Source organism: Bradysia coprophila, unplaced genomic scaffold, assembly GCF_014529535.1.
Source record: "Bradysia coprophila strain Holo2 unplaced genomic scaffold, BU_Bcop_v1 contig_232, whole genome shotgun sequence".
NCBI lineage: Eukaryota > Metazoa > Arthropoda > Insecta > Diptera > Sciaridae > Bradysia > Bradysia coprophila.
The window spans coordinates 3,052,751-3,075,209 of record NW_023503493.1 but is presented as its reverse complement, the minus strand read 5'-3'; the positions used below and the strand labels follow the sequence as shown (position 1 = coordinate 3,075,209).

General features: G+C 37.5%; 1 protein-coding gene across 1 annotated transcript; it reads right to left on the bottom strand.

Annotated features, from left to right (window-relative positions):
- Positions 1-2,293: 2,293 nt before the first annotated feature.
- Positions 2,294-3,665, bottom strand: LOC119075900. Its single transcript, XM_037182476.1, has 2 exons — positions 3,540-3,665; positions 2,294-3,406 (listed from the first exon to the last, which is right to left on the bottom strand). Exons 1-2 carry the CDS (start codon positions 3,582-3,584, stop codon positions 2,372-2,374), a joined length of 1,080 nt encoding a protein of 359 aa, XP_037038371.1. The 5' UTR covers positions 3,585-3,665; the 3' UTR covers positions 2,294-2,371.
- Between the last annotated feature and the right edge of the window lie 18,794 nt (positions 3,666-22,459).

Sequence of the window (22,459 nt, the reverse complement as noted above, 5' to 3'; positions counted from 1 at the left end):
ATAAAGTTATAATTTTGTTGAACAACTATAATACACTCTCTGCACTGTGTGTAGTTAAAAGTATAGTCTCGGAAACCCTTTAAAACCATAAGTTCGCCACATAGTTCGTTAACTATACCTTTTATCTCGTGTCTTATTTTGACTATCGTATACGACGTATATTTGCCAACCCTTACCTATCTTCATTCATTTCTCCCATATCAAAGATAGTGAGTAACCTTTAGCTCTGGGATGGAGAGGAGCCATATATGTGTGATGTATAACAATATCATCGATAGTCGTACATGCGTGTCTAATAGTTTGATTGTATGGAAAGATGAGATTTAATTGCAATTAATATTATGGGAAAGTCTACCGGAGAAGTTTGGTGAATTTGTTGGTTTCGTCTTTTTTTTGCGAATTTTCGCACTAAAAGTTGGAAAATTGTTTTTTTTTTTTGCTTGGTGGTATATACACAGTACACTGTGAAATAAGATAGGTAATCAGTCAAAAAACCCTTAAAGGGTAAATGTGACACAAATCCATCAAAAAAACCGATGGAAGTTAGGAAGTGCCGGAGGAATCTTCTGTCATCCCAATATTTAGGAACCAACCTTGGAACACCTCAGTCATGTCGAAAATAACCATAATCCATCAAAAAATCCGAGAAAAGTTAGAAAGTGCCAGAGGAATCATCTGTCATCCCAAATTTAGGAACCTACCTTGGAACATGTCCCTCATGTCAAAAATAACCCAAATCCATCAAAAAATCCGATGGAAGTTAGGTAGTGCCAGAGGAATCATCTATCCTCACAAAATTTAGGAACCCACCTTGGAACACCTCAGTCATGTCGAAAATAACCCTAATCCATCAAAAAATCCGAGGGAAGTTAGAAAGTGCCAGAGGAATCATCTGTCATCCCAAATTTAGGAACCTACCTTGGAACATGTCCCTCATGTCAAAAATAACCCAAATCCATCAAAAAAACCGATGGAAGTTAGGAAGTGCCGGAGGAATCTTCTGTCATCCCAAAATTTAGGAACCAACCTTGGAACACCTCAGTCATGTCGAAAATAACCCTAATCCATCAAAAAATCCGAGGGAAGTTAGAAAGTGCCAGAGGAATCATCTGTCATCCCAAATTTAGGAACCAACCTTGGAACACCTCACTTATACCGAAAACAACCAAAATCCATCGGAAAATTCTATGGAAGTTAGAAAGTGTCAGAGGAATCCTCTGTCATCCCAAAATTTAGGAACCTACCTTGGAACATGTCCCTCATGTCAAAAATAACCCAAATCCATCAAAAAATCCGATGGAAGTTAGGTAGTGCCAGAGGAATCATCTGTCCTCCCAAAATTTAGGCACCAACCTTGAAACACCTAAATCATATTTTGTGATCCCCACAATTTCCAACAAGAAACACATCCACATATCATCCATATCATGCACCAAAATATACAACACACACACATACAAATTGGCTTCTATATGACATGACATTTGTATGGAGACTTTGGAGAGCTCCAGTTCCCAAGATATAGATTTTTTCCGAATTTCGAATATTCCACTCTTATTTTTGTGCCCTTATTAGCCTATAACCTATAACCTATAACCCTTTTGATCTATTTTCATAAAAACATCAATGTTTCGAAGTTCAATATCTCGGCCAATTTTGAAGCTGCAGTAACGTGTGATAGCTCGTTGAACTCGTGCGGACTCATAGATTCCAGATATTCTTGGGAGCCATTGGAGCCAAGGAAGAGAAGTAAAAAAGTTGCTAAAAATATACTCCGCCGTCACTACCAAAGAAAATTTTTAACATTTTTTTGGTAGTGGACCTACGTCACGCCGCCTTCTAACGTGCGGGCATGATATTTCGTGTCTAATGAATTTTTATGATTTTTTCACGATGCCCAAAGCATTTTGAATTTTTACTTCCTAATTTAATGACGGTTGTTATCACAGTCATGCAAGGGCAAAATCTAAATTACGTGACTAGGAAGTCACTCCAAAAGCTTCCAGCGCTCCAGCTCATAATCTAGTTAACAGATTTTTACAAACTTGATTGCTATGGTCAATGTCTTTAGTTTAATAAATTTTTGAACTAGATCTACAGTAACATTCAAGCGATTTTTCTTCCCTTCAACATACAGAACTTCGGTTATTTTATTACGAAGAGGAAACCGGATTTTTTTTTCTTATTTACAGAGGACCTATAAGATGCTTATACTTTCACAGCATATAAACCTTATAAAGACATGTGAGCAGTTTTGTTGGTATGATCAGCTGTTAAACAGTATAATTTTCGCTGTCTTTACCTATACTTTATTGTACATATATTCCAACGCTAAAACTACATTTGAGCGAGGTGCATCATTACTGTGATATTATTCACTAACAATGCCCTTCACAATGTTCGTTCGATCGTTTAGAGCTGCAGGATCGAGTTTTTTACAGCATTTCGACAGGTTTTTTAAAATTTCACCTCGCGTTGTCGCCACACCCTCAAACACACCAAGAATATCCTTTATCGCCTTGTTGAAGGCCAAGGTTATGTCGACGAAGGTGATTAACATTTCGTTCATTTTGTCCTCGAACGGATAATCGATCGTAAAAATAGCCTGGTGTGCTTCGACGACGACAAAATCCAACGATGTCGAGATGGATTCAATGTCCTTTGGTACTGGATGTTCATCTCCGTACAGCTGGTCTTGAACACAGCTGTTTATTCCTTGAACTGCAATCGAAAAATAGCAAAAAATCAAACTCAAAATGGTCACCGCTTCGAAGTGTTCACGGGTAGGTGGTTCACAGTCGTTCATTATGGTCTCAGCGATTAGAGCAACGGTGTTCATAAGCCTTTGACATTTTTTGAAGACAGGTTTGTAGTCCACCTTTCCCTTGCATTCAGATGCCGAGCATTGAAGATATTTTCCCATAAAATTGGAAAATTCGTCACTGAGATCAACAACTGCATCGCTAAACGAGACAGACACATCCCCAATGTAGTTCGATAATTTTGCCTCAACGACCCCGTTGAAGTCTTTGACCATTCGTGGCAAAACTTTATTGAATTCACTGATGATAATCAGACACGACGTCTTCAATCGTTTGCATTTGCTCATCGACTCAAATATGTCCGCAGCACTCGAAGCCAGCACCGTCGAATTGGTATTGGCGAAATAGAGCAATTTCGTAATGAGACTTTCCATTGATATCATGACATTGTCGGCTATGCAGTACGACGGACCCCGAAACATCCAGCTAACTTCTCTGCATCCCGTGTAGTACTCTTGCACGCTTTGTACATATCGGTTATCGTCATAACACATGTCGTCGTTCTTTTTGTGGTTCTGCCAGATCTTTTCCACGCTGAAGCTTACCTTTTTGTCGCCCGTTTGGATTTTGCTTGCTTCGGTTGTCTGGAAGTAATGGGAAGCGTTCAAAGCTTTTTACAATAGAAAGTGCTCATAATTCCGGAGTTTCGTCAAGTTTTACAAAGCCTAGACAATTTCGCAAAGCTTCGAAGCTTGTGATCTAGGAACTACAAGTTACCTCATATAGAAGAGCAGCAACAAAGAATAATTTGAGCATCAACATCTTAACGTCGACTTTTTATTGTATTCTGCTAGTTCTGAATTCCGAGTCTTAACTGTCTTAACATCTGGTAGATTCGATATGACATGGCAATTAAATGAAGTGGTTTATATATATTGGACAGATACCTACGGCACCAAAAGCATGACATACAGTAGAAAAAAGTGATAAAAATCCCATTTTGATTATGCGCAACACATCACGACTCTTTTCGTAACTTAACACAATAGTGCAGGTACCTTGTGTAATTTTATGCGGGTTACGTTCTTTGTTCCCGGTTTTTTGCCGTGGGAGATGCGGGAAAACAGAAAAAGCGGGAAAATATGCAGTTTTGCCTCCTTTCTCGCCAATAGCTATCCAAATTTTCCTAAAACTGAATTATTCTTCTCGTCAATTCCTTTCATTTGGTGAAAACTGGTGAAACTGGTGAAAAACAAGCAAAATAAGATGTTTTGCTCGCCCAACTCGATTTTCCTAAAATTTAGATATTCGGTTTGATGTATTTGAAGTATCACACACCATCGGAAACCAGCGGGAAACAGGCAAATTCTCCGATTGTTTTGAGACACAACACAAAAAGAAATTATGAGTTTTACATTGTTTACCTCTGTTTTGCGTGCCCCCCTAACTTATTAGCATAAAAACGTTATCGCGGCTCAACGGGAGTGCTCCAAACAGCGACAGAAGTTTGGAAGTCAATAGTTCCCGGAATAGTGTTTTTGTTTTGTTTTGACTGGTTTTCACTCGTTTTTCAAGCATAAGAAAGACGAATATCTCCGAAACTAAATGTCTTTACGAATCATGTCTCCTGTGGTGTATTCGGAATGGAGTCGTTATCATTTCCAATCCATTTCTCATAGATGAAGTGTCATTTGAAATCTACATTCTACTACATTCAAGGACTTCTCATTTCTCATGTATGGCCTAATGCAAATTTCATTTTAAGGCCTTTCTCGCACAGATATTCCCTACTTCTCCTCTCCTTCATTTCTGTTCGGTAAAGTTCCATTTCTAGGACGTTATTGACGATTTTTTCCTTTTAGAAATTTCAATTTAATTTTTAGAAAGCTGTTTCTCATGATAAAGTTCATTTAAATGTATTTCTATGACTGTTGAAAGCATATCTCATCCAAACTAATGTCTTCTCTACTACTACTACTTCTTTGTTCTAGACACCGGCATTTTCTTACGTTTTTTGACTATTGTTTCAGCAAACTTGTGAAGTTTTAACAAGTTTGAAGGCAATAGACGTCAGTTCCTAAAAATAGGCCAATTCCTTTCCTGTTGTAGAGCAACGGAACACTACAGGCGAGTGTGCAAATAATGTGAATCCTTGGTATCCCGGATACCGGAACATTTTTCTGCCAAAAAAAAAACGAATACGGGCAAATTTACCCGGCCCAGCGGGAAGAAATAACGAAAAAGAGAAAAGATGCGGGAAAATGACTAGAAATCCAATAAAAATGTAAAACAGGTATGGTCTATTACCCGGAGGACATAAAAATTTGATTTCCGCCATGAAACGCACTCATTTACATATTATTTTGACACAATTTGTGAGTGCGTTTAAGATGAATTTTTCGATTGTTCTGTACTTTCATTGTAGAAATCGGGAAATGACGAGAAGTCGGGAAATTACCAAAAGACGGAAAATCGATCCTTGCAATCGAGATTGTGAATTAATTGAAACACTAAAAAATCGTAGAAAATAGCGAAATGAGTGAGAAACGAACAGGAATAAGGAAAGAATTAGATGATAACATGTGAGTATACAGCGGGAAGAGAATCATATTTTGCAGGAAAAGAGAAAAAAGCCTTGTGATTGAACTGTAATTGTTGGTTTTTTGGTGTTTATCACCATCACAATACTGTAACTCAGAGAATGGAAAAGTATAACTGTAACGCATAAGCGCATCAATACACTTTGTATTGATTTGATGTAAAATCATTATTGTACGTAAGATCATAGAATAAGGATCGTTTGAATACATTTGGTTTATTCAGTATACTGTCGTTTCACTTTTTCGTCGAAGACTCAACAAACTCAACAGTAATAGTGATCAAACGAACATGTTCGCTCGCTCCGCTCGAAAACGTTGAGTGTAGCTTTAGTCAGTGTAGATTTTTTCCTCTGCACTCGAGTCATTTCAAAGGAACAGAATCTAAACAACTGGCCATTTAGTATTCAATGCTTCTTTCACTCGCTCCGCTCGCACTATATTTCTTTATAAGTACATTTTCATTCATCCGTAAGACTCCATTCACAAATACCTTTCACCTTTCACCTTTCACCAGTCACAAAAGCTTCGAAGAATTTTTTTGAAAGTGGTTTTGGGTTCTAGGGTCGAAGTCCTTTCTAGGCACATATAAAAAAGTCCACTGGAAAATGCGTCCGATTTCGGTAGGCTGGAAACATCGGGAAATCGGATTTGGAAAAAGGGAAGAAAACATTAATTGCACTCGCGACTGCACGGATTTTACTCGGTTTTTCGACACAAAGACCTGAATCTGAACTAAACGTAATGAAGAATAGAACATCTCGATCTTCAATCCGCTTTTGATAGCCCATGGAACCTCTCAACACTAACCAGTTTTTCATCAGTTAACTCGCTGGTCATCATAAATTTATCGCCAAAAAGCCACTCCTCAACCATACATTACAAGTTTCAAATGGCACGTAAGCAAAGGTATTAATCCCAAATATTTTCCGAAAAATGCTACTTGCCGCACCGAGCAAACATTACATTTCTCTTCCATTTTGTAAAATCATGTTTTGGAAATTAAAATACTAAAGAACCGCACCGAGAATAAAGACCTAAAGGAAAAAGAAGTAGGAGAGTGGCAGTCGACGAAATAATGTAAAAAAAAACGCTCAACCGCCACACAACACATTCCTAACATATAATAAAGAAACCCTCTTCAACCGAAATAATTTATAAAACCATTGTCCCATAGCAGTGTACGGAGAGTGAGACCTAAAATTGGGGTGTGGGTAGTGCGGGATCGGTATACGAATGGTCTGTGCACACACAAAATATCCCATCCATTCCATGTTATATATACGGACATCGTACATATATAAACCGTTCCGAAATTATAGTGTGAACAACTGAATATATTGAACATCAGCAGACGGTAGACGTTCAAAGGGATGTGTGTGTATAGCGTCCAAACACACCCGAGAATTCCTGAAAAAGGGGGTTCGGTCAAAAGTTTTCTCTTGTTTATAATAGCATCACTTATACGATGTAGATATCTATGTGACGTGACATATATATATATATCCATACGTATGGCGAGAGAGCAACATTTACAGCGGGCGATGTGTTTTCACTTTGGAAATTGTATGGATGCAGACCGTTTATATTGCCCGACTATTACACTAACAACACACTCACTACATGAGGAGTGAAACGCTATTTTAAATATTTTAAACCCTTGCCGTTGCCGTTGCCTTTTCCTTTAATTTTCTCTTCTGTTTCTAACTTTGGCAAATATACTGACTGTACACTGCCGCACTACATTTTGTGTAATACACGTTGGAAGATATACCGAAAAAAGATTGGGATAGCATTGGAAACCATCCATAGTACACCAGGCCATCGAGCGCACATATCTGAAATATATTAGTTGAGTGTAAATTGTGCTCAAACATAGCCACAATGTACAGAAAAGGGGTTTAAAGGGATAAATATTATGTGAGCGCGGCGGCGACGGCAATACTGTACACACCATATAGTACAACCCGTACATAACATCCGAAAGGATATTTTCTCGACCCTTTGGAATAACACAATCCCAAAATTCATATATAAGTGTTGGGTCGACTACCTACATACAGATATTTTTGCCGGAGAGACGACAGCCGTAACGGTACGTTTGTAATGAATGGTATACGTATGTAACGTGCAACCCTTTTTCCTTTTCGTTTCCATTTTCATATATATATATATATGTGTTCAGAGCGGGTAGTTTTCCTTTTGTTCAATTTACATAACATTCGAAGTAATTATTTAACACTAGCCAGATGTGCTTAGATGGTTACTTTAGTTGTGTACATTTTCGGGTGAATCCTTTTCCGTCTTCTCGATTTCTCGTCTTTATTTTTATTCCTTCAGAGCTCCTATGTTGTTGCTGCTGCTGCTGTTGTTGTTGTTCTTGTTGGTTGATGTTCAAAGTTTTGCTTTTCGTTTGATAGGAAAGTTATAAATTAACAAGGAAATTTGCTGGTGCGGTCTACAAACTAGGCAATTAATGGGAATTCGAATTTTTTGCCGTTCAGCTCAGTAAACAGGCTTGAGTACATCTGTATTTCCGAGGCTTTAACATCGTGTTCCTGTGATGCAATCTTGGTCAGTTTTTTATCTTCAAGCCCGGGCTGACCATATTGAGCCAACAGCATTTTTATCATGTCCGGAGCGATAGCGGAGCGCGGAGGACTTGACGCAGTCTACCCCCAAAAAAAGAACGAAGAAAATTTTTTTGAGACGCGGCAACTATGTGAAGCTAGACTTCTTTTTTCTTTAAAATGTACTTTTTAGGGGTTTGGCAGTTGGAAAAATTTCGTCACTTTCGGTGTAGCTTATTTTCAACTAATTTTCAATTTTCGTCAAATTTTCGAATTTCGTCAAATTTCGTCAAGTTTTCGAATTTCGTCAAATTTCGTCAAGTTTTCGAATTTCGTCAAATTTCGTCAAATTTTCGAATTTCGTCAAACTTCGTTAAATTTCGCGAAGTTTTGTGAAATTTCGACAGATTTTCGATTTTCGTCAATATTTTTGATCTAAAACTTCCAAAACGAGTGACACCCCAACAAAGTTTCTACGAGAAAAGTGTGACGCAGTCTTTGAAGTACAATTTCTAAAATGAATGATATCGCTATAGTTGACGCTGTCAGCTTCGTTACGCAAAAATTAAATTGTTCGTCCAATTAGTTCAAACAAGGTGACTTAGTTTTCCTCATCATCTGCCAAATAATTTTTACCAAAAAAAATCTGCGTCGCATGTGGCAGATAAATTTTCTTGTTGGTCTGTTCCTGTACATCTGCCACTTTACGACGCAGGGATAAGGATTAGGCCTACTTACAAATTTTTCCAACAGGTGCTGTATTATCTTCGATATTCGATTAAAATTAGGAAAATTAGCACAAGAATATTAATTGTGCGCCCAGTCAATTTAGTTTGTTAAATTACATTATCATCAGTGAATGATGTAAGTAAAACCAAATACGCGTAAATGAGTCACCGAAAGAAAGATGTCCACTGTACGTTTCAGAGGAAACAAGTTTTCAAAATCAAGTATTTACTTTGGTGGCTAGAGTAACTGACCAAAATTCACGAAATGGTTTCTGTCACTGTTTCGATCTGAGAGACGAGAGTGCAATTTCATAATTCCTCAAAAGTTCTAAAGAAATTTTTTTGTCACCATCTCATCAGGCCATGGCGACAGTGGCAAGAAACAACTAACGGCTAGTCATATTCTGTTGCATGTTCAAGTCTAGTGAATCATAAGCAAAATTAAAGAATACTTTCATTCTGCTTCATCACTAGTCGAGACATGTGGAATAGCTGGTAAATACCAACAAAAACATTTAGTAGTGTTGTGCAAGAACGATCGAAGAATGAAACTTCGGACACTCACACAAGTAATATTTCTACATTGTTGGTTCGGTTTTCCAAAAGGTCTATAACGACCAGTCTCTCTCGTGGAATAATTAATGAATAGCATGAGTAAATTGCGGTCGATTTCGATAAATCTTCCCTTTTTGCAGTTTACCAAATTTAAGCCATGTCTCACCTGAACCGTTTATGAGAATTATGAGTTCCTGTGAACTCTGGTGAAACCAACAAACTTTAATTTTTATTCAGTGAAACATACTAGACATCAAAATCTGAAGTGACAGCATTTTTGCTCATAATGTCCACAGCTGGGCTTGAACTAGCAACCTCTGGTTTATAAATTCAGCGCCTATCCAATTCGAAAAATTAGACGAGCAAAAATTAAGTCATTTCAGATGTATATGTGCCTAGGCCTGCTCAGTATCCGGGGATTGTGGGATATTGGGCCAAAGAGGTGTTTACATGGTCCGGAAGGCTAAAATATTGGACCCGTGTTTTTTGTTAGAATTTTAAAAATTAGTTTAGGCATGGGGAGCGATGCATTTGTTCATATGTAGAAACACGTTGGTTAGAAGAGATGAGATATATGATGTGTATCTTTTTTACTGCTCTAACCAACGTGTTTCTACATATGAACAAATGCATCGCTCCCCATGCCTAAACTAATTTTTAAAATTCTAACAAAAAACACGGGTCCAATATTTTAGCCTTCCGGACCATGTAAACACCTCTTTGGCCCAATATCCCACGATCCCCGGATACTGAGCAGGCCTAATATGTGCCACATTTAACGTTAACCACTAATGCCAATAATGGACCTCATTACGTGCTCAAAATTTTCCATTTCTGAACAGTGAAAAAAAAGCTTTATCCAAGTCTCGGCTCAGATTTAGTGAAAATTTCCCGTTACAGTTTGTTCACCTTAAGAAAACGCAATTTTAGATTTATTTAAAGTCGTCGATGGACCCAGTCAGTTAAGTGATTCCCAGTACATAATATTTTAGCGCAAAATTTGAATTTGCTATGAGATTTTCAACTTTTGCGCCAAAATTACATTAGCCAGGAAACACTTAATTGACTGAGAACATAGATGACTTTTAAAACTCTAAAAAGTCTCAAATAAGTTCATAACTAAAAATAAGCTGGAATACCCTATATATCAGCAATGGTACAGCTAGTGATGTAAAGTAAATGATTTCAACCGGTTGAAAAGTTCTAAATCAAAGGAAGTAGTTGATTCGAAAAAAAGAGTCTACCCGGAATACGTGATCTGAGACCCATTTCTAGTCTTTTGAAGTAGTTGCAACAGTTATTGCAAAAAACATTTTCTTTTTACGAATTTTGTAACTACAGTGAACGACATCTCAAATGTCTCACTGTCATTTTTTTCAGAGAATGTCATTGTGAATTTGCAATGACACAATAAAATTCTCAGAAAAAATTGACAGTGAGACATTTGAGATGTCGTTCACTGTACTTTTACAATTACTTCAGGCGGATCCCACTTATGTTTCTATGATTCAAAACTAAAGTTAATTTTTCATTCGTTTTCAGGCCAACCAGAGTGATAATCAGCTACACCACTGACGCCAGTTACTGAGGATTGCCACATATGAACCATGAAATTTACATAATTGTTAACCTTAATTACTAATCACTAAGAGTAAGGTCGAAAAATAAATTTAAATAAAATTTTCATTTACCATGGTGTCAATGTACTTAATTTGATGACGAACAGCGGATTCGGTCTGAAGCATGAATCGAAAATGACGACAAAATTGAATGATGAACTCTAGTCAGAGAAACCCTAGTTAGAACTTGCAAAAGTGAAAGACTGGGCGATGTTATAAACAATCGAAGTAACAGATTGAATGATTAAACAATTTCGGGCAAAATATGTTCTGCCTAATGTGTTGAATGCATTGAACAAACTAATTTTCAATCGACTGAAATCAATTTGACTGGATTCTAATCGACTCGATTTTTAAGGTAAGTAAAAGGACGAATTTAGTCAAGCATTTGAGTCGAATTCTACAAGTTTAGACTGGTCAGACCAGAGTGTTGAGAGATTCTCTTGAAAAACAGAATCTTGAAATCGGACGCATTTTCCATTGGAATTTTTCATATGTTCCTAGATTGGCTTTGGTCCCTAGAACCTAAAATCACTTTCAAAAAAATTCTTCGAAGCTTGTGTGGCGTGGCTGGTGGGAGGTGATCGAAAACTGAAAACGTGGACTTTTCTTACAGATATTTCTCCTGGTACAGGAGCCGTACAGGGTCGTGTGGGGTGTCATTGGAAAGGCAATTGCATGTACTTCCGAGACAAATATGGTCTTGTTAGGTTTAAAATTCATTCACACTGAGCCATAAACAGTTGAAGTTTTCGACGAAAAAAGACTGAAAATTTACACTTTTCTTACAGATATTTCTCGAGTTACACGAAACGTGTATAGTCGAGTGGGGTGTCATATGAAAGGTAATTGCATGTACTTTCCGGAAAAGTAGAGCTTACGGAGGTTTGGTAGCATCTACGATGAATTATGTGAAGTTGAAATGTTAAAGTGCTTATATTGCATCAAAAATGCTACCAAACGTCCGTAAGCTCTACGTCTCCTGAAAGTACCAACTAAAATGCCACTCACACTTTTCGAATATTCTTGCAGTCACACATCACCACAGGCACTTCTTCCACTCACAGCTAACAAATCCCATTTTATAAAACTAGCTGCAGTGAGTTTAATTTTATGGCCCGTCCTATGCGAAAGTTGACTATTACATGACAGTTTACCTGCTACGAAAATGAATCATTACCAGACAAATATTACGTGAATACCTTTGTTGCCGACAATAAGCCAGATAACTTATTTCGGTTGTGTAGTTGTACAAACTCTACTCTTGTCGAAACGACAGTTACTAAAGCCTGTGACAAAAAAAAACGCACGACTGAGTATGCTGTTATCACAAAATTGTGAATCACTTTCGCAGCATCTAATGTAAAATCTGTTGTTGCATCAAACACTACAAAATACATTACATAAACGTCGGAGCAGAGCGAATTATTATATTGTAATACGATTGCTGACCAGCAACGATCGGTTGCTGCATGCGGAAATTCACAAACATAAAATTGATGAATACGTTAAATTAATTCATTTTAAATCGAGTGAAATCAACTCGAATCCGATTTGCAATTATTGGGGTAAGTAAATGGAGTGAATTTGGTTAAGCATTCGAAGTACTAGATTCGAAATCGATTTCTACAAACTGGTTGAACTCGTTCATTAATCCCTCGAAGCCAATGCACACGAGTACTAAACGCCATGATGCAGTTATAGTTCTTCGAAACGGGACTCCAATATAGTGCAGTTACTGTTATCCAAATTATACTCTTGGCTGCCGAAACGTTCCTTAATATCAACTAAAATCCCATTCCCAGTTTTCGAATATTCTTACATTCACGCATCTCCACAGGCACTTCTTGCTTCTTCCACTCCCAGCTAACAAATCCCATTTTATAAAACGTTTTTGTGTTTCACCGAGAGTGTTAAATACATGTCTGTGGGGTCTGGGCGTTGAAATATATTTATTGTGTAATATGTGTACGATGGTGGGGTTTGGGCCGTCGTCGTCGCCATAATAATATCTAAATTTGTTCGTACAACGTTGACAATATGCACCATATAATGATATCATAATAATTAAAGACCACTTATCAAAAATGTCATCCGGATATGACATATAGAAACAAAAGATCTTTTTACTTATACACCACACATCGCGTATGTACCCTTCCTATATATATACATGCACGGGGAACATATATATATGCAAACCATCTACGTATAACATCGAAGCAAAAATAAACTGAAAAGAGGGTGCCAAAATATTAACATCATCCACATATTACAACCCTTTGGATTTAATGATAAATGTTCGCTTTTGCCATATATCCACACACATCTCTCTCTATAGCAATGCCAGCCGATATAGATACGTGTGTACGGTTGGAGTACTACAAGTATGTGACTTTTGATATATTTTAAAACACAACGAAACCGAAACCAAAGTCAAAATACAACTTAATGGAGGATACACAACTCCATACACACACCGTTATTGTGCATTGTTCACATCTCGCATATTATGGGTGGCTGTTGTTCTCGCCGAGGCCCTTTCCGCCGAAAAGCAATAAGAATGCGGAGATGGTTTAAGGAATAACCCCAAAAAACTACACTCAAACCCGGCAATGAATCGGGCCCACCATCATCCCGACAATATGACGGAAAATATTTTCAATGGTCCTTTCTATACTCCAATGTGTGATATAAAGAACATGTGAAATTTGTGGGTCGGTCGGTGTGTGTTTTTTGGGGGGGCGATGGTTGGTGTTTAGGAAAATGACTGCCGCATGTATAAATGGTAAGACAGAACGCGACGCGTTGATTGTGTGTTGTTGTTGTTGAATGTTGAGATTTCATTAACGAGGACCAAAGTCCTTATCCCGTATTTTCGTATAATACAATCTTCGCGTTTGCGGTTTCTAATAATTCTGGCGACGGATAACTAATGACTTTATGTGTTTTGTTTTCTATTATATGTAAATCGGCTTATAATGGTTTGCGTATTTGTGTACGGTCGTACATTTTTCGGTGGGAGGAGACATTAACAGCATCCGTTCGTGTGTCGCCTACATGCGATTAGCCGTCAAAAAGTAGGCACATTTTAGCAGAATATCGTTGAGAATGTATCAGTCACATTGACTTGCGTCACATTTACCCTTTAAGGGTTTTTTGACTGATATCACCACTTTTGTAAGTTTGTCATTTCGATAACATTAAAAAACCTTGTGGAAATTTTAAAAATTCTAGAAATTCTAGAATCAGTCTGAAACATAATATCTAGAACACCTCACTTATATCGAAAATAACCCAAATCCATCGAAAGATCCGATGGAAGTTAGGTACTGCCAGAGGAATCAAGTGTCATCCCAAAATTTAGGAACCAGCCTTGGAACAAATGACTCATGTCGAAAATAACCAAAATTCATCGAAAAAACCGATGGAAGTTAGGAAGTTCCAGAGGAATCATCTCTCATACCAAATTTTAGGAACCAACCTTGAAAGACCTCACTGATGTCGAAAATAACCAAAATCCATCAAAAAATCCGATGGAAGTTAGGAAATGCCAGAGGAATCATCTATCATCCCAAAATTTAGGAACTAACTCCGATACACCTCACTCATGTCGAAAAAAATTAAAATCCAACAAAAAATCCGATGGAAGTTAGGAAGTTCCAGAGGAATCATCTCTCATACCAAATTTTAGGAACCAACCTTGAAAGACCTCACTTATGTCGAAAATAACCAAAATCCATCAAAAAATCCGATGGAAGTTAGGAAATGCCAGAGGAATCATCTATCATCCCAAAATTTAGGAACTAACTCCGATACACCTCACTCATGTCGAAAAAAATTAAAATCCAACAAAAAATCCGATGGAAGTTAGGAAGTGCCAGAGGAATGATCTGTCATCCCAAATTTTAGGAACCAACCTAGTGGAAGTTAATACTACTTAATGATCCACACAATTTGCGACAAGAAACACATCCCAAAACAACACACACCTTTCACCACATGGCCAATGGTCATTGACCATTCACATCATGCTTTTATATGGCATTTCAATTGAGACTTTGGGGAGCTAAAGTTTTTTCCAACTTTTGAAAATTCCATTCTTATTTTTGGGCCAATACTAGCCTCTAACCAAAATTTCAGGAAAATCTATAGAAACGTTTAGGAGTTGCTAGATCCACTTTTCCATAGGAACTAACTAAGTAACTATCTAACTAACTTACTGTAGCGATTTGCATTATCTGAAAATGCGAGATTTTGCTTATTTTCATACAATATTTCGAGGTTCAATATCTCGGCCAATTTTGAAGCTGCACCGCAGCTGCTGCATTAACGTGTGATAGCTCGTTAAATTGGTATGGATTCCTAGATTCGAGATATCCTAGTTTGGAGGCCATTGGAGTCAAAGGAAACTAGTAAAAAAGTTGCTGTAAATATGGCCAGCCATCAAAAAAAAAATTGTAAAATATTTTTGGTAGTGGACCTGCGTCACACCCACTTACTAACGTGCGGATATTATTAATCTACCGGAAGAGAAAGACCTATCATAACAACAGTTAATAAATTTCTTCCAATCTACTACTTCACTGATCAGAACAATATTGTGGATGGCACTTTATAGAATCTGTAAAGTCTGATGATCTTACGAAAGTTGTTCAAGTACCAACATTTTGTGGAACAACTTCTTTTCGAGCGAAACAAAATGCCATCGATCTCATCAAGTGAGGGCTCTCTGGAAAGCTGAAGTCAGTGCCTTTCGAATAATGCCTTATTTTACGAGGATGCCCCGAATGTTGACACAGGCCAGGATTTCATTGCTTCCTAGAAAGCAGATTTTCACATATCATTCCGGACTTTAATTCAGTGACAGTAGATTAATGTTGTGTGAGTATATTTGTAGAATTGAATCCTGGCCACAAAAATAGCTCTGTATGCCTATGATCAGTAAAATTTGTGTGAGACAATATGATAGCTGTTATTGCACCAAAATGATTTTAATTCGATGTTTCAAAGCCGACGTTCTTCTTTTCCAGCCGGAAAATCGAGTTTCCGTTTTCCAAATAATTTTGAGAAAATGAAATTTTTGCTAGGAGCAAACCGGTAACACTTGCGATAATTTTTATTTTCGCAGGGCTTCGCAAGTAAAATGCCTTTAGTGACGGGATGGCTCAGTGGTTACGTAGCCTTCCACCAAAATGATCCGGGTTCGATTCACGTGACAGACAAATTCCGCATGGAATTTTTCTAGCGATTATATCGCATTGGTAACGTCCTTAGTTCACTCAAGCTTCATAATTTGGGTAGTTGCGGTGTGTTTGGTGGCTGCAACGATGTACACACTGAATGAATCGTATGACGTAACCCAAATACGATGAATTTGTGTACATATGTCTAGCCTACATTAAGGCGAGATATCAATTTCGCACCTAACTTTCCTCAGAGAGTAATTACATACTTCGAGGCGTGGTTCGGAAGTCACGTAAAGCCGGTGGTCCAGACTGAACTTGTTATTGGCTGTAAAAGGCTGTTAGAACGGTCTCAAAACCAACAAAAAAATAAATAAATTGTTTGAAGATTGTCAATTTCCCACGAGGGATTATAGCCCTTGTCGTCGGCTCTGGACACAAATCTCCCTCTCGGCAAATTAAAAATCTCCAAACAAGGACGTAATGCACTATTGTTCCTTAATTATCCATGCCCCTCATAATCCAATCAAAAAAGAAAGAAAAAGAAAATTATAAAAGCGAGCGGAGCCACTTTTCTCACGCAAGGACCTGGACTATTAGTGTAACAGACAAGTTCACTCATTGTCAATATGAACAACCAATTTCTGTCCGTAACTAAGTCGGATGTCTAAATATGAAACTGAAAGCTTATCGCCGTATAATCATTTTGAATCTATTACTTCTGTTGTTCACAATATCACCAAAGTTTTCGATACAGGATCTTGTACTTCATTTGTTTTATCATTGATTTAGCTGTATATCATACTCCATTAATCGCAGGTCATTGCTTACGTCTACCGTTGCTGTCGATAACCGATGATTAGTCGTTTAAAAAAGTAACGTATTGTGAACTACTTGCAAGATAGACATTGAACCGTTATTGCCATGTAGAAAAAATTTTCTTCTGGTGTGGTTGCACCACAAATATCTCTTTTGCGAAATGTGAAAGCAACTCTATCCAGCTATAAGCAAGTCAGCTCTATAATCCAACCCATAACAAGAAATAGTTGTGAGAATGTTATGAAATATGGCATAGACGTTTAAATTGACTGCATTTTGCGTTCAAAATATTCGGTAAAGTTGCACTTTGAATGTCGTACATTTAATTCTTAACTAAAATTTAGCAAAAACTTTTGTTTTAGATTGTTTGTCACGTAAAGCGTTTCGTAAATTGTCTTAATTGTTATCTAAATTGTGTTCGGATTTAATTTAGACGAATGCGGAAAAAAAATGGGAGAGAGAGAGTCGAAATATTTCCAGTGTTGGTGAACTACAGTGACAAAGCACACATAAAGTGGAAATCAAATTCTAACAGAAAATATTGGAACTTGAAAAAAGTCAGTTCTTGCTACTTTCGATTGTTTACTTTGTGATTTATAAATTAGCCCTACAGAAACGGCTAGTCATCTGCTATCGATAACTGCACAAACTTTCAAGTTTTTATTTGATTTCTGAATAAGTATGGTCAATGAGTCTAATGTCTAAGGATAGTGTGGATTGAAGAAATACGCTGTGGGGAGTAGTTCTTTAAAAGTCTTTACAATCATTATCCTTGGTTTTGGCATAGAAACAATTAAATTGGGCTCTTACAAAAATCACGGCTTTTCAGTGTTGTCATCAGTTTGAAATTAGTAATGTCTCAACAAGAATGCACTTTCTTAGGTCAATAGCATGTCCTACCCCCCAAATACTTAAAAAAAAAGACTTAAAGAAGAGCATTCTTGTCGAGTTATTATTGATTTCAATCTGATGACAGCACTGAAAAAACGTGACGTCATTTATATACGACACCATAGATAAGTGGCTAAGATGAACCACGGTTTTATCGATTGTAATCCGATATCCACAACAGGTTCAACAATGGAAACACAGCATAGTTGTTGATACTACCAACGCATTTATCGTGTGTCTTCGACATACCTCATCTGCTTCCCACCACTGATTCAAGTGTGAAAGGTCAAAACTCAAGAGCAGACAGATTTGAAGCGATTGTCAGATTTCTCAACAAAACAAAACTGATTCAATCGATGCACGCAATACCCTCTCTAGCAACCTAACTACAATTATTAAGGGGGTAAAAATGCGACGGCCTTTAAAATGTAAAATTAAAAATTAGGCAGCAGCATAGAGGTAGACTACCTAGAGGAATTATGACCCGAAATTCATTGAAAAATTATATCACATACAGCACTAATACGAAAACGTCAACTTTGCTTTATTTTGACGTTTTCGGTCCCTTTACTTTTGACATTAACAGTCCCTTTTTACTGTCTGTACACGAAACTGTCACACATTCAAATATATGATTTTTCATTTAATTTTTGTCAGTTTGTTATACTGAGAAGCTCTTGGGCAACAGTGCATGATTCTGCAAACAAAGGAAGAAGGTAGTATTTTGGCAGCGTCAAAACGAAGATTGTTTGCCAGAAAGGGTATTGGTAGAAGTCAAATAAAGAAGTTGAGTGTGGAGGCTTCGTCCTGCTTACTGGCAAAAGCATTCTAGTTCCTTCTAGTCTCGCTCCTGAACGTCATAGAGGAGACACTGTGTGTCGGGACTCAAAGAGTAGAATCATAATCAGCGGAACTAGTATAGCCCACACTCTTCGTATGTTATTAAGGCAGAGTGGTGTTGTTATAGAAATAGGAAGCATGCAGTTTTAAAGTGAGGTTATGTTGGCTTAGCGTTTCGAAGTGACCTTTTGGAGGAAACTAATTGTTGATGAATTTTTAATCACGTCGTTGATATATGACATTTTCTTAAATTGTTGAGAAACCAAACAAGCACTGACATGACGGTACTGTAACGTAAAATCAGAATCCATGGAATTATAGTAGATTACTATAACTGGGAAGTAACGAGTTATCTGGTATCCAGGTGAGTAAAAGTATCCGAGGGTGGCAGTTCCCAGTTATAATATACTATTTTACCTTACAGGGTTGGTAAAGGCTTTGCCCTAGGGCAGTAATGGCCTTATTACTTTTCTAGTAAGGTAAAGATTTGAACAGCAACTGTACAACACTAAACGTTCATCTTCGTGAGTAATGGAATGTTTCAATTCCGAAAAACTTGTTTGAATTTGAATGTCATGCAATCCGATTTCACGTAACAACGTGATGTCAGTGTCTCGACACAATATAGTTAAATGCAGAAAGTAGACGTGTCAAATTAGTGAATTATAAGAAAAATGAAATTTCATTCATTTAGCTCCGTTTTGTCTGGTTTTGACTACCAAAAAAACTTCTGTTGACATATTCAAATCACGGAACCCGTCCAAATAAATTAGCAACTTTATCATTCGAAATTTTTAGTCAACCAAACCCGCCCGACGTCCCGCATAAAATCAAAAATTTATTTAAAATTTGACTGGATTTCTTTTGCGTTGTCAATTAGGTAAATTAAATAATAATTGGCACACACTCATTCGTTAACACAATTCGTACATAATTCTCTTTCGCTTCATAATGAGCCTCCCATATACCGTACACACCGAACGAAATATATTTTATTATATCCACCGAGTTAACACAAAAGTTAATGTATGGTGTTAGATTGGCTACCTAACTTTAAGCACTCTAATCCTCACCCTTTTGTAATTATAAATTATATGGAAAGCAAAATCATCCTTACACTGGTAATTAGTTTGTGAAAAGGACATTTTGATTTATGACAGTTTAGTGACGCCATCTGTTATCGGGCCTGATATTCTATACAAACCAATATATAATAAGAAATTAGAACGTTCGCCGTTGCTTATACCCCGGGACGTGTATTAAAGGTTTTAGGTGTATGCCACGATGGAAAATAGAAAGTTTGTGAATATCAAAAGCGGAAATATGGTTTTTAGACGGCAAATCCTCTGATTACAGTACAACAGAGAAACTCCCTCCCATCGTACGTACGTACGTAAAACGTATTATAGATATAACTGTTAAATACACCATGTAAAGCTTTATTTTATAATAGTTGAGAGGAGAGGATGTGTCAGTAGCTATAAGAAAGGTCGTGTGTAATTAGAAATTAGTAACACAAGGGGTGGTGTAGTGTAGCGAAATATTTATATTTGTACGGTCTCGTCTTCAATGTTGCTCGTCTATCATCAGACTCGCACGAGATGCCGTTGTGATAAATCGGTAAGAGTTCGTTAGATTAGGAAACCATATCCGTTATAATGTGGAAAAATCGGTTAGGGTATCTTCCGACGAAAGTTTGATTAGCAGTGAGAGTTATACGAGATTGAATCTATGAGCACCGCGAAGGAAAAAGAGTCTGTAGCACACAGAAGATATCATTAAAATAAATCAAATTAATTCGTGTCGTATAAGTTCGCTGAAAATTCAAAATGGAAAGAGGTAAGATGTAATTAACGCAGCCTTAAATCCTCCCTTTCATACGATTTACGGTTGTTGCTTCGATCTGGTCACAAACTTCGCTATGTCAATGTCCTTCTATCTGGCCACAAATGTTTCTATGGCTTCAAACTTTGCTCTGACCACAAACTTTGTTCTGGCCACAAACTTTGCTCTGGCCACAAACTTTGCTCTGGCCACAAACTTTGCTCTGACCACAAACTTTGTTCTAAAAACAAACTGTTTTCTGGCCACAAACTTCTCTCTGACCACAAACTTCTCTTTGACCACAAAACTAGCCACAAACTTTGCGATGTATTTCAATCTGGCTGCAAACTTCGACCTGACCACAAACTTTGTTCTGGCCACAAACTTTGCTCTGGCCACAAACTTTGCTCTGACCACAAACTTTGCTCTGACCACAAACTTTGTTCTGACCACAAACTTTGTTCTAAAAACAAACTGTTTTCTGGCCACAAACTTTGCTCTGGCCACAAACTTTGCTCTGGCCACAAACTTTGCTCTGACCACAAACTTTGTTCTAAAAACAAACTGTTTTCTGGTCACAAACTTTTCTCTGACCACAAACTTCTCTTTGACCACAAAACTAGCCACAAACTTTGCTATGTATTTCAATCTGGCCGCAAACTTCGATCTGACCACAAACTTTGTTCTGGCTACAAACTTCTATCTGACCACAAACTTCTGTCTAACCACAAACTTCTCTACGACCACAAACTTCTAACCACAAACTTCTCTATGACCACAATCTTCTCTATGACCACAATCTTCTCTATGACCACAAACTTCAATATGACCACAAACTTCTCTATCACCACAAACTTCTCTCTGGCAGCAAACTTCTCTCTGGCAGCAAACTTTGATCTGGTTACAAACTTTGGTCTGGTAACAAACATCACTCTGGCCACAAACTTTTGTAGTGCGAATATTATGATGCACTGCAATTACGAGCCCAACATGCATAATGAAATGTAAATGCATGCTTGGCGACAAAATACATTATTAAATAAATTCATTATTGTATCAACCGTCAATCAAAGTGGTTTAACATTAAAAACGCATATCATGGCGACCGTGACAGGACATTGCTAAAAGAAGATGCAGGAGCGAACGAAGCTGTTGCAGTGGGCCTTATTAAAACTAAACTGTCTGATTTGGCTGTTCCGATGATTAGCACGGAAGATACAGTTCAAAAGGTTATAGATGCGATCAGGAGAAGCGTAAAAGGCGATTCGTCTAAAGTAGTGGACGCCAAGTTAATGGCATTGAAGCAAGCTAATAAGACACCCGGAGATTTTGTAAAAGAGATCGAAGAAGTGACAACTTCTTTGCGTATGGCTTTTTTGAATGAGGGGATGCCACCTCCACTTGCTGAATCTCAGTCCGTGACCGCAGCTGTTAGGTCATTAATTATGAACTCTGGTAATTCTCAAGTTAAAACGGTTCTTCAAGCCGCTGATTTCCAAAATATGAATGAGGTGACTTCAAAGTTTTTAGCTGTCACGACTGAACAGGCAACCAATAAGGCACATATTTTTTATAATAAAAGATTCAATAGATATGGGAATCGTGGAAATTATGGTAGAGGTCGCGGACATTATAATAATTTTAGAGGTAACGGACGGGGTAAACAAGGAAATAATTATGGTCAAAATTACTCTCGTGGCTACAATAGGGGAAATTATCGTGGAAAAAGTTACAATAGAGGTAATTCAAATAATCATCAGAATGTCAGGTACATGTCGGAAAACTGCCCGTACCCCCAGCTGACTCTGGGGGGCGAATCCACACAATCTTCAATGTAAATCCTAGTTTCGAGGACTATGTCAATGTTTTGACAAACCTTTCTCCTGAAGAAGTCCAATTTTTGTTAGATACACAAGCAGATATATCCGTTGTGAAAGAGGGTGAAATAAGGAATCCGATTAATTTGAATAATAAAGATATAATTTACATAAAGGGTATCACAGATCAAGTGATAACATCCCTAGGAACTACACTTGTAGAAGTTCGTTTAGGTACCAGATGGGTGTTG